The 13,965-nt window shown below is 36.0% G+C and overlaps 1 protein-coding gene across 1 annotated transcript in view; it reads right to left on the bottom strand.

Moving 5' to 3' along the window:
- Nucleotides 1-8,179, bottom strand: part of LOC123550277 (vesicle-associated membrane protein/synaptobrevin-binding protein-like) — a 43,172-nt gene extending 34,993 nt beyond the window's left edge. The window contains exon 1 of the mRNA XM_045338702.2: nt 8,010-8,179. Coding sequence (XP_045194637.2) covers nt 8,010-8,076 — 67 coding nt within the window. The 5' untranslated portion in view covers nt 8,077-8,179. The remainder of the gene's footprint in view (nt 1-8,009) is intronic.
- Nucleotides 8,180-13,965: the final 5,786 nt, after the last annotated feature.

Consider the following 13,965-nt stretch of genomic DNA (forward strand, 5'->3'; position numbering starts at 1 on the left):
ATAAAGTCACTTATAAACCGACTGCTACTTAAATAAGTGTAAGTAAAGTTGTTGTTACAACATTATACATGTTCGTTACGTTATGAGATAAAGTTTATCTTGAACTGCATAATCCATTAATTACGTTTAGATGATATTGCATTTACAATTTATTTGACCCCATTTTTTTACGTGAATGACAGCATTCTCGTGCAACTCGTGCAAACAGAGTTATGAAAAGTATGGTGGAGAATTCAAGGACAAATTATAAATGACATTAAAGTGAGGATAACTGTATATTCGTCCAGTTTTGATCATTGACATGCCTGCTGTGTATTAGTAACTTTTGTGAACAAGATTAGAATGTTACTTTTGCACATATACACATTGATTGGACCTCTCAACCAAATTTCATACCTTATTTTAGGGATTTTTAAGACAGTACATTTTCAAAAGTTTGTTGAATGTGTTTTGATATTTAAGTGCATTGTAGTTCATGAATACCAAGTTAAAAATCAATAATGGCAACATTTCTAGGCCCTTATTGTAAGCCACTAGACTTCTGTAACGATAAATGTTTAATGTTTTAAGGGGAATATACTCTTTTAGTTTTGGAATGTGGCATTCCTTGACCACCGTATCTTTTCTTATGCACTACTTTGTAAACAAACTAAATAATGTGTTTTAGCTTACATATGCAAAATGAAAAGCATGACAGTGACCATATTTCACATTCTTTCTTTAAATTAGAATCTGTAGGACATTGATAAATGTTTGGACAAGGTGAAGCACTATTATTTTCGCACCAAAAAGTCTTAATTGTTGACTTTGAATGTACACAATAAGTCTTATGTAATTCAACAATAACTTTCTTGTTTCAGTTTTCTCATTTTTATTTTAGTGAGCAATCCTTTGTGTACTTATAACAGTTGAAACAGTATCCATTTCATATACCAAAACCTTGTACTTTTTTGCAGGTAAATTTTATCATACCCCACCCACTTTTTTCTAATTTCAAAGTATGCGTCCCCTTAATGAACAATCTGTGAATACTTTAATCATTTGATCTAACAGATATGTCTTTTCCGAGCATCTGTGTACAATTTCTGGGTGGTTCTACGTTCTTTCTGAGAAAAAATAGTAGCCGTTAAACATTTACAGGTGAAAAATATTACTGTTGGAAACGGCCGCCTATGCTGTGGCTGAACTCAGCTATTGACTTTTATGGGCTACTGTATCCACTAACTCTGATGTCTATATGTATATCTTTGTATGTATAACGTTTATTGGTAGTGATTAGACCACAATCTAATCAATTATAAAAGTGACTCTGCTTTATTTCAAGCGGCTTTGACTACCAAAGTGATGTAAATGTCCATGTTTCTATTTAAACCCGGTTCGCCATGTCAATTTCCAATTGCTAAATATCAGATATCAATGCTAAATGCCAAAACAAAATAACATGTATTACTACGGAAGGCTACGGAAGGCCGGTGCAACATGCTTATTGACAAATGCTAAATGACAAATAGTTATTGCAAAATGCTATTTATTTTATGCATAATGTCACATATTGCCTCTTAAGGGGTAGTTGTCAAACGTAAAGGATAATGGTTAATCGCGAAATACTAAACAATAAATGCCAATAGTCAGATAAAGAGTTGAACGTATCAACTTACGAATGCATCCTTAAGATAGTCATTGGTCTTTATACATAACTTTGTCTCTATCAAAAACAATTTCGTAACACTTTACAGTAAAACGTTTCGATCACATAATCTCATAACCTGTAGAACATTTCATTGCTTCAATCACGTGATTAAAAGTAACACTCATTAGGTAAAAAGGGATACAGATAAATAACTCATAGAATTAGAGCATTTGACGACTAGCACTTATCACTTGGCAATAAGCAAAGGCTATTTGATATTTAGCATTTCGCATTTAGCATAAAGGATATGTTATATGGCATTTTGATACGTATGAAAGGCCAGTGCGCCACGCTTATTGCCAAATGCTAAATGACAAATATTTAATGCTAAATGCCAATAACTTAATGCTAAACGCCAAGTACTAAATGCTAAGTATCAATTACTTAATGTCAAATGCCAAATACTTGATACCAAATGCTATAATCGTGTTGAAGGCTAATGCGCCACGCTTACTGCAAAATTGTTAATACAAAATGCTGTTTACGAACTGCTTAATGTGAAATATTGGCATTCAAGCGGTAATTGTCAATGCTAAATGCTAATTGTTAAAATAATAAATGCCAAAATGCTCACTGCTAAGTTTTCATTGAAATAAAGAACCTAATAATATATCATTGGATGAATGCTAGCCTGGGATTCAGGCATTGATATTTTTTGCTTTGCCATAACATACGCGCTATTTCATATGTATGAGGCAAGTTGCTGTTATTGCATGGGCCGTTTAGCTTCTGATGGTGTCGATTTACAGAACAGACGCACATCAAAAATCGACAGACTGGTACCCAGGCTAGATGAATGCATCCATTATATAACCGTTGGCCTTTACTTTATTGATATTACTTGTCTCAGTTAAATATTTTGGTCTAAACATTTTGCAGCAAAACGTTTCGGTTCCATGTCCCCGTAACAGCTGCAATGTTATTGCTCCAAATTAGACTGGCAGAAAATTTTTCTTTTCTTTCAAATAAGTAAAAATAGCATTCATCAGATGAAAAGATAAAGATCATCGAGTTTGATTATTTGAGAATAACCATTTATCATTTGGCAATAAGGATTTGTTTATATGACATTTAGCATTTGACATAAACCATTTAGTATATAGCATAATTATACTATTTTCTATGTAGCGTTTAGCATTAAGCATGTGACATTTAACATTATGCTATTGGTATTTAGCATTAACTATTTCTTATTTAGCATTTGGCAGTTGACTTCCACTAACTGCGCAGGGACAATGAATCCCCGTCTCGTGAAAAAAAGTTCGTCAAACATTTGATAGTTTGTTTGTTTTGGGTTTAACGCCGTTTTTCAACAGTATTTCAGTCATGTAACGGCGGGCAGTTAACCTAACCAGTGTTCCTAGATTCTGTACCAGTACAAACCTGTTCTCCGCAAGTAACTGCCAACTTCCCCACATGAATCAGAGGTGGAGGACTAATGATTTCAGACACAATGTCGTTTATCAAATAGTCACGGAGAACATACGCCCCGCCCGAGGATCGAACTCACGACCCCGCGATCCTCGAGCTAAGCGGGCAGGCTGTAAACTTTTCTTTTTCATGAGACGGGGATTGAAAATGTACTTTGAAATAATCGGCTCAAGTTTCAAGTTTTCAAGTTTATTCAAAAGTCAAGGCCCTTATGGGCATCTGACATAAACATTACAAACAATGTAACATACAACATGGCATATGAAACAAGATGTAATTATTGTGAACTGCGTACAAGGAGGATGAGAAATTTTATTAAGGTAGTGGACCCGGAATCACAATTGGTAAGCTATAAACCCGAGAAAAATAAGCAAACACTCGGTTGTTACCCAGTTTGATTTCCGATCCATCACCCCAAAACTAGCAAATTATCTAAGACTAGACATCATATTTTACAGAAAAAACTGCCAATAATATTTCAATAAATATTATGCTGGACTTCATTTACCCGAAGAGTAATTATCGAACGTCATGTGGCAATTTGACGTCATAATGCTCTCTTATCGTCAACCGTTGCTTATCGCAGATTCTAACATGGCTCGATTTGATTTTCAGTTAAACAAAGAAGGAAATCAAACTCTGCATATTCTGCGATAAACAACGGTTGGCGCGCGGACCGGTAAGACAGCATTATGACGTCAAATGACGTGCCACATGACGTCCGATACATTACTCCTCTAGTAAATGAAGCCCAGTATAATATTTATTAAAATATATCAATGAGCATGTCAGAATGAAAATAATCAAGGCATTCTTGTGATTTATTGTCTAATTTACCACGGTTCATCGCTCAGATGCTTCAGTATTTAACCACTCGGGCTAACGCCCTCGTGGTTAAATTCCTACGCATCTGAACTCTGAACCGTGGTAAACAACAACTCGAATGCCTTGATTATTTGTTAAATATACAGAGCTTGATTTCTTTCTTTGTTTAATTGGAAACCAAACCGAGTCATGTTAGAATATTATTTTAAGGACTATGCTATTTCGACAATGCAAACTTCCTATGTAAAACTGAGATTGTTGTAACAACGCGAGAAATGCACGGGGATCGAAAAGAAACTAATAATTATAAGAAAATGTATCTCCGAATAAATTATAAAGTATCAATGACACTCAAAAACATGTCCCAACAGTGCACTAGAAGAAAATGCATGGAAAATATCGGGGTAATTATTTGGTACCGTAAGTCTCTCATATATATACAATACATATATTCTTCAATCAAGGATATGTCAGTGTAAATGAGCTGAGCGTTAGTTTTCTAAGAAAACGCCGTTAAACTATGTTACACGAATCACACGTGCACCGCTCTTTTACAAAACTATGTCCGCCATGTTTTCTTCAGTGAACGAAATAAAAGGAGTATTTTACCTTAGAGTTCCTTATTGTAGAGTACGATTGACTTTCTAATCTAAATAAAACATCACTTTTTTATAACATCCCACTGTCCGATCTTTCTTATCACTTAACGATCACTCACAATTACAAAATAAAACCAACGTGTCATCAAAATTATCACTTTACACGGCTTCATGGACATCACGGCCTACTAACATTAAATTTGTAATCATGCGCCAACCAAACGAATGATGAAAGATCGGTACTTTTTCAAAGACATGTTTTATTTCCTGTAATTTTCTGATATTCTAACCTTCAAACAACCGAATTGTGTGCACAGAAATAACGAAACATTTATGCAATATAGCTTTTAGTTTAAATTTTGGATCTATCTTTTTCCAGCCCAACAACAGACATGTATATGTCACAAACCCGGTCTGTCCTCGAAATCAGTGTCAAAGGTTACTAGAACATAAATACAATAAATAAACAACCGCTTACTATGTTATTAAAAGTCCTGTAAGATGAAACGGCTCGTGATTATACATTCATATATATTCCGTATCGGGAACATTGACAATCACAAGTCGATCCTTACCACGAACATGAAAACAGTTACTTTTATGCCTTTGTTTACATTTCAAAGGTAACTATTCACATATACGTTCAAGAACGTAAATTTCGTGCTTTCCGACCCACATTGTGTGTAAACTTTTGTATTTAAAAGTATGGTGTATTCGGCAAACCATTTGTAACTTCCGACATGGTAAATGTCATTGAGAGTATCAGTTATGTTTACGAAATTTAATTGAATATTTATGTTTTATACTTGCAAAAGAAAAACTTGATGTCATGGTCGCTGACTTCGAATTCCTCGCCCATCACCGACGTGGGAACAAAAACCCACTTGAGGTGTGAAACTTTTCACGTAAGGAAGCCATCCAACTGAGGTTAGTGTCTCGATCTAGGTACTAGTCTGAGCCTCAAAAATGTCTGGAAGGACCCCTGTAGCCTTTCCCCACCAACAAAACCTGGGGAAAGTTCATTGTGTCGTTTCGGTGTTACTCTCAATCAAACAAAATAAACATTGTTCCCGTTTTTGTTTGTTTGTTTTATATAAATGAATATGCAAAAAGGGTTTGTTTGTTTCAGTGTAACGTCAAAATATAATATTACAATTATAAATCAACAGTGAACGCCACATGCATTATTTTTTCACGAGGGGTTAATGCTTTAATCTTACAGGTAAAACAAACATATTCCTATTGTATAAAGGGTAAAGGTAAATATATATGTATATGTGTATGTACTCGTGGAATTAAATGTTAAGTGTAAAAAGTATATATTCACAGTTCAAATCATCCATGCTAAATAATACGTCGAAAGATACCTTAACAAATTTATATTTTCACGTATCTGGGCGAAACATACCGTCCTTAACAAATAGATATGTTCTCATATCTGAATGGAATTACAGTCTAATACCATACCTAATATATATATTCACATATTAGGGCGGATATAACCACCGAAAGCATATCAAGAAATGTAGATGAATTTGCCTATTAAGAGAAATCTTTCAAAATCAGAAAATTGTCACTTGAAAGAGGAGGCGGATTGGGATGTGGTGGTAAGATAAAACAAGAAATTAGCCAAAATAAAATTAAAGAAAGAAGCGTGCTATTCACTCTTGAATGCTGACGAAGAAGGAAGATGCCGTTTCACGATTGGTTCAACAGTATAAAAGGAATTCATTGATTGGCTTTTACCGTAGTATATAAATTAACATATTTCAGAATAGGACCGATTTGCTCCAAATGTACAACAATGACATAAATAATTTTATCTACCTATAAAATTCATATATATATGAGCAGGACAATTCCTGTAAATGAGCACTACTTAAGCGCTCAGGCCCCTCTCGCACACCATACCTATAGTTCGGACTTCTTTTATGTGTAAAGGCATGTGCACAAAAATGACAAATTTTGCCAACACCTGGTAAATTGTAATGTTTTTTTTAGAAAAGTAATAAACGGAAATAGAAAAATAGCTCTCAGCACATTTACACGGATAGTTTAGCTTTATTATGTATGTTATAGTTTTTCGCAGTTATGCACGATGACATAGAATACTTACCCCGAAAATTGTAACACGAACATACTGATAATTTTTCCCACTTTACTTTTTAAATTAAAGTAAGAGTTCAGCACTTCATGGTTTTGATGTATTGTCACATTGGAATAACGTTTGTTTTACAGTTACTTCGAAATTCATCAGAAATAATATCATGTACCCCACCCACCTAATTCATAATTTCAAAATAGCATAGGCCTTAAGTGCGCTGTTGATCAATGTGAAACAATTTTAATGTGATATTCTTTTCTTTAAGTTTCAACGGAGAATATAGCATAAAAATTAGTAGTAACATAAAATAATGCTATAAATCTATTATTTTAAGAGAAGAAATCCTTTAAAAAAAACAATTATGCACGTGCCAACTATGTAATTTTGCTCGTGCACTCCATATCTTGGACAGTGACATAGTAATTTCCATTAAGTTATATCCATGTGATGGGTACTGATGTAATAATAGGCCTACCGTATGTCAGGTTTCACTCAGAAATATTCAGTAGTTATAGTTTTAAAAAAAAATTTAATCTGAATTTTCGAACTTGACCAGTTTCATCAACTGTTTTCATGGTAACGCAAACCGCTACATTCCTACGACTGATCTTAAAAGTCAGTTCTTATTTTACTTGATAGATTTGACATAGTAAAAAAGTTTTGTATGGTGGGTAAATTAAGTGTAGAAGATATTTTGAAAGATTCCTCGTATATAACTGCCAATTTCCCCACCGTGATGAATCAGAGGTGGAAGACGAATAATTTCAGACACAAAGCCCATTGCAATGTCTGTTACCAAACCGTCACGGAGAATATAAAGCCCACGCGGGAATCGAACTCGCGACCCCGCAATCCGTACATCTCCGCTCTCCCTAATGAGCTAAGATAAAGCTGTCATTTTGAAAGAGGACTTTGTACTATAAAAGAGTAAGGTTATACATTAAGCCTGGGTTATTTAAAAATGAATACATACTGTACACACTGAGATTGTATCTTTTGTAAGGTATACAATATCTCTATTAAAGAGAACTATATACTAGTGCAAATAAACTTGAGGACGATCAGTACACTAAGTCTATATTAAAGAGGACAAATCTATAGGCCTATAGGCTTTACAGTTATACAAAACATGTAACGCATTTTTTTTCAAGTTAAAGCAGACGAACAAAAACATTAAACATTAAACATGGATTAATGAAAACACACGGCTGCATCCGACAATAAGCTGAACAGTTTATAAACTGTGACCAAGAAAAATAAAGAAAAAAAGAAAGTGGACATAGAATCTACTAATTCCTTCCAATTTATGGTGGGAAAATGGCTACTTGTGGCATTAAATATACCATCAAATAATGATTACCTCTAAAAACAAGTTCTGCCGAAGGAACCGAAGGTTCAATCTGAAGTACTTGGTCTAGGTTTGACATGGTTAGGGCTGCTTCGTCTAAAAAATATCGAAAATAAAATCCTGAAACATTATTCTCAACTTCACACTGTCACAACCGGGTATTTGGGTCGATAAGAGTTACGCGCCCCTTGACGACTAAGGCAAACAAAGCTATGATTTACGCTCTATATAGTTTATTGTTAAAAAAAATGGAAGATATAGTACATAGTCGCAACTTGATCGCGATGGTTGACCTTTGATTAATCAAATCGATTATTTCATTGTAGAAATAAGGGTGCTTAGGGTAGCCGTGTATATTTATATATTGGAATTAGTTTGATACAACGCAGTAGTCTATCGAAGTATGTATAGAGCTACTAACATTTGATTAGTTAAAATATTTACACAAATTTATATTTCCATTTTCTCGTGCAGCTCGTATTAGAGCTATTTCAACATTTATGAATGCAAAGAGATGAAGCGTTTTACGTTCACTCCTTTTCAATAATAGGTAGTGCCTCATTAATAGTCATTATGTATTATAATACAAAGGTAAACCATCGGGGTCAAGTTGCATCCACTAGATCTGTTTCGAACGTTAGTCTTAAAGTAACATAAAGATGGCAAATAATTATGTTATATAGATCTATTGGAAGATAATACGAACGTTATTCCTAAAATTATGACAATTTTGAACTAATAATGATGCCAAATAAAAGCCATTTACGCTTGATTATAAGATTACGAACGTAAATATTTTGAAAAATACTTTCAATCATTGCAAGGGCGTAACCGGTGTGCGGGGGGGGTGAGGGGGGTGGACGACGGGTGCAATAGCACCCCCTTTTTCGGCAAAGCTTGCATTTTTTATTACATCAAAATACACTTGAACGTCCATTCATTTTTTTTCGGCTCGCTCCGCTCGCCAACATGTATATCTTTACGTAACCTTTGTGTAGGGATCTCAAAAGATCAATGGATTGAGCCCAAACAGCTTTATACAGATTTTACCTAACATTTTAATGTTGAATCTGGCGATTTTACAGACGGTTAGATGTATCTATCAATACCAAGGGCTGTTATTTACTAAATGTCCGTAAATGCCTAATCTAACATAAGTAATTTTGTATTTTTTACATGAGACTGCATACGAAATCAAATTTTAAGGCTTTTATTCCTTTTTCCTATCAGTATATTTTTTTCAATTACAAAAATACAGTGTCACGCTACAGCTGCTAAAAACAGAAAATTTATTTTGTCGTGCGTTTTCTAAACCATGTCGCCAGTACTGCTTCCGTGCATGCAGAGGCTGAGCGGAGAAGATAGCTTAGAAATTCTGGGAGTCAGTTCGGCCATCATCTCCCGAAACAGGGATGGCTCGACCTTGAGGTAAGCTTTGAAGTTCCCATGCGATTTCCGCATCAACTCCTGCATCAGGGTGTCGTAGTGTCCCAGGGTTGCCCTTTCAGCAGCCAGAGCTTCACACACATTGTCCCCTGTCTCTGTCAGAACTGCTGCACATCAAGGACGGCCGGGCTTGTAATCACTGTCTGCTCTCTTTTCTCCTGACCTGCCTCAACTGCAACCGCAGGTATGCCGATCTGAGTCTTAGTTTTTTATATATATATATATTTTTTTGGGGGGGGGGGGGGTGGGGGGGAGGGGTGGTTAACGCCGTTTTTCAACAGTATTTCAGCCATGTAACGGCGGGCAGTTAACCTCACCAGTTTTTTTTGGATTCTGTACCAGTACAAACCTGTTCACCGCAAGTAAATGCCAACTTCTCCACATGAATTATGAGGTGGAGGACGAATGATTTCAGACACAATGTCTTTTATCAAATCGTCACGGAGAACATACGCCCAGCCCGGGAATCGAACTCGCGATCCGTAGACCAACGCTATCTCTACTGAGCTAAGCGGGCGGGTGAGTCTTAGTGGTACTATCATTTCTCTCAAGAGACGAATAATGAAAGTTGGAAATGGCCAATATATAAAACCATCTGAAAAATGTTTTGTCCATATCAAGGCCGCCGCACGGCAATGGAGCGGCCGATGTAGGGTTACCAGGTGATGACTGCTTTATATCCGTGAGAGTCCATGTGTACCGCTAGGGCACCAAGTGGCAACCTTGTATCGCCTGTGCGAGAGTCGTGCGAGGGTCCCACGAGTCTACAATCTCGGTACGATTTTTGGGCACCATGACCATGGAAAATCGTGCGTTGGCTGCACGATCAGCGCGCAGCCTCCTAAGGATGCCCGTGTGGGGATTGTGCAATGCCACCTTAGACATGTCTACAGGCTAAGATTTTACTTTTCACCAACAGAACAGTAGAGGCTGCGGAGCCCGTGAATCCATACGAAAATCGCACTGCCGCCTCCTGCACGGAAAGGAGGATACGGACAGTCTACGGTCTCCGCAGAAGCCCCGCAGGTCAAATGTACGAAAGACCCGTGGTGACATTTCAACTTCATTATTTCACGATTTCTGCTTCCTGATTTCACGATTTCCACTTTACGAATTCACGATTAAACTTCATGATTTCCTGATTTCACGATTTCCACTTTACGAATTCACGATTTCTTGATTTCCACTTCACGAATTCACGGTTTCAAATTGGAGAATGGAGAGGCTTTTTAAGATGGGGGAGACATGGTTCATAACATGTTCAGATGTGGGAAGGAAGCAGAATTATAGTCAATGTGGATGCCCAAGGTACCGTTGTACTTAATGAACGTTATGCACTAAAAAAAATAAACTTCAGCTGCACAAAATAAGAACTTTACTTCTTCACCAATATCTAATCTTTGATTTTATCACAAATTAACATCTCGACAATTTTGAAAAAAAAAACAAGTCTTTTAATGTCTACAAACAAGGCCTTACTGTTAAACTTTTCTAGGTCAACTCCATGTAATTATATACATTTCAGATTTACTACATTTTGTTCATAATGATCATTACAGTCTGCGCTCAATCGAAAACATGGATCTTTCTATTGTTAAACCTAAAACGAACTACCTGAAACAAACATTTAGCTACAAAGCTGCACACGTATGGAATTCACTTCCTTCTTACATTAAACTTCACGATAATAATATAACTGCTTTCAAGCATAATTTAAAGAATTTTCTCTTGTTACAATAGTTTTTAGCAATTAATTACTTGTAATTACAAGAATTTTGTTGAATTGATGTTACTGTATTCGTTTCCAATAATAATAATATTCATACTATCTTATTATTCAAATCTGAAACTATTTATTATCTTATGGGACAGACTTTCTTTTTTGTATGTATCTTAATTGTCATGTATAATCTTTGTGACGCATGGTAATTCTTTTAAAACATAGTTATTGTTACATTACGTTTATTTAAGACTTCTTTAATTTGAGACGTGTTTGTCGAGAAAATTTAAGTAATTCTGATATGTGTATTTTTGTATAAATGTTTAATTATAAATTGACTGTATGATTGTGTGTATGTGTGAATGTATATCAGTTGAAGGCCATACTGGAAATAAGTTGTAAAATATCTGTATTTGTACACTTAGTATGTCACCTTCAGAAAATAAAGTTATTATTATTATTATTATTATTATTATTAGGGCCGAAACGAGTACAAATTTTGTACCCGGGTACGCGTTGCAACAATTACCTACGGGTACCCGGGCTAATACGGAAAATACGGAATATGTGCCTTATAATCATTGTTTGTCATCCTTATTTATACGAGGATATTTGGAGCAGACAGCCATGTTTGGGTGTAGTTTATATTTCTTGTAAATAAACACCATAAAAATGTCAACTTAGATGGCATAAAATTATTCTGTACAGGAGGCAGCAGGATGCAGACCTCGTCCATGTAAATTAATCAGCTATAACGACGAACATATTTTCATGTTTGTTATCCAGTTACTTTATTTATTTAACCATAATAACAAATGTATACATCGGTAAAGGGTAATGAATATGTATCCGGGACTGACGATTTTCTACCTTACCCGCGGGTACCCGGGTACTCGTTTCAGCCCTACATGTAATGATAAAAACTGTGAAATCGTGAAGTTTCATAGTGAAATCGTGAATTCGTGAAGTGGAAATGGTGAAATCAAGAAATCGTGAATTCGTGAAATGGAAATCGTGAAATCGCAAAATCAAGAAATCGTGAAGTTTAATCGTGAAATCTTGAATTCGTGAAATCGTGAAGTCAGGAAGCAGAAATCGTGAATTCATGAAGTGGAAATCGTGAAATCATGAAGCAGAAAGCGTGAAATAATGAAGCTGAAATGTAATCACGGGTCTTTCGTACAAATGTGAACTAGCCATTACTTGCCAAATATTCTCAACTGTGTACATGTACATATAATTATTCTTTGTGTCATAGAATATGATTTTAAGAAAATTGTTTTCGTATTTTTTTCATTGTTTTAAATATGTGGTAAGTCACAGGAAACAGAAGTGTCTATAATTCTTTAATCCCGGGAAATAAGCGATCACCTGGACTCGTAACTGTATTGTAACAAGAGGGCCATGATGGCCCTATAGCGCTCACCAGAGTTGATCTGGCCTACTGACCTAGATTTTTACCATACATGAGCCAGTTTTGACTTTAACCTAGAGATCATCAAGACAAACATTCTGACCAAGTTTCATAAAAACTGAGTCATAACTGTTGCCTTTAGAGTGTTCACAAACTTTTCCTTTGATTTGAACATGTGACAATTTTGAAAAAAACAAGTCTTTTAATGTCTACAAACAAGGCCTTATTGTTAAAGTTTTCTAGGTCAACTCCATGTAATTAGGGCCGAAACGAGTACAATTTTTGTACCCGGGTACCCGTTGAACAATTACCCACGGGTACCCGGGCCAATATGGAATCAAGAGATCATCAAGACAAACATTCTGACCAAAGTTCATAAAGATTGAGTCACAACTGTGGCCTACAGTGTTCACAAGCGTTTCCTTTGATCTGACCTACTGTCCTAGTTTTTGACCCCACATGACCAAGTTTCAAAACTGACTTAAACATCATCAAGGCAAACATTCTGACAAAGTTTCATAAAGATTGGGTCACAACTGTGACCTCTAGAGTGTTCACAAGCTTTTCCTTTGATCTGGCCTACTGGCCTAGTTTTTGACCCCACACGACCCAGATTCGAATATGACCTAGAGATCATCAAGACAAACATTCTGACCAAATTTCATAAAAATTGAGTCACAACTGGCCTCTAGAGTGTTCACAAGCTTTTTCTTTGAACTGGGCTTCGGACCTAGTTTTTGACCAAACATGACCCAGTTTCAAACTTGACCTAGAAATCAATAAGACAAACATTCTGACCCAGTTTCATAAAGATTGAGTCACAACTGTGGCCTCTCAAGTGTTCACAAACTTTTCCTTCGATTTGAACAGGTGACCTAGTTTTTGACCCCACATGACCCAGATTCGAACTTGACCTAGAAATCATTAAGACAAACATTCTGACCAAGTTTCATAAATATTAGGCCACAACTGTGGCCTCTAGAGTGTTCACAAGCTTTTCCTTTGATCTGGCCTACTGACCTAGTTTTTGACCAAACATGACACAGTTTCAAACTTGACCTAGAGATCATCAAGACTAACATTCTGACCAAGTTTCATAAAGACTGTCAAAAATATGGCCTCTAAGAGTGTTCACAAGCTTTTCCTTTGATCTGGCCTACTGACCTCACATGACCCAGTTTCGAACTTGACCTAGAGATCATCAAGACTAACATTCTGACCAAGTTTCATAAAGATTTGGTCACAAATGTGGCCTCTCAAGTGTTCACAAGGCAAATGTTGATGGACGATGGATGACGCACGCCGGACAATGACCGGTCACAATAGCTCACCTTGAGCACTTCCGTGCTCTGGTGAGCTAAGAATCTGTAAACTCAGCACGAACAAAG

Source organism: Mercenaria mercenaria, chromosome 6 (assembly GCF_021730395.1).
Source record: "Mercenaria mercenaria strain notata chromosome 6, MADL_Memer_1, whole genome shotgun sequence".
In the NCBI taxonomy this organism is placed as follows: Eukaryota; Metazoa; Mollusca; class Bivalvia; order Venerida; family Veneridae; genus Mercenaria; species Mercenaria mercenaria.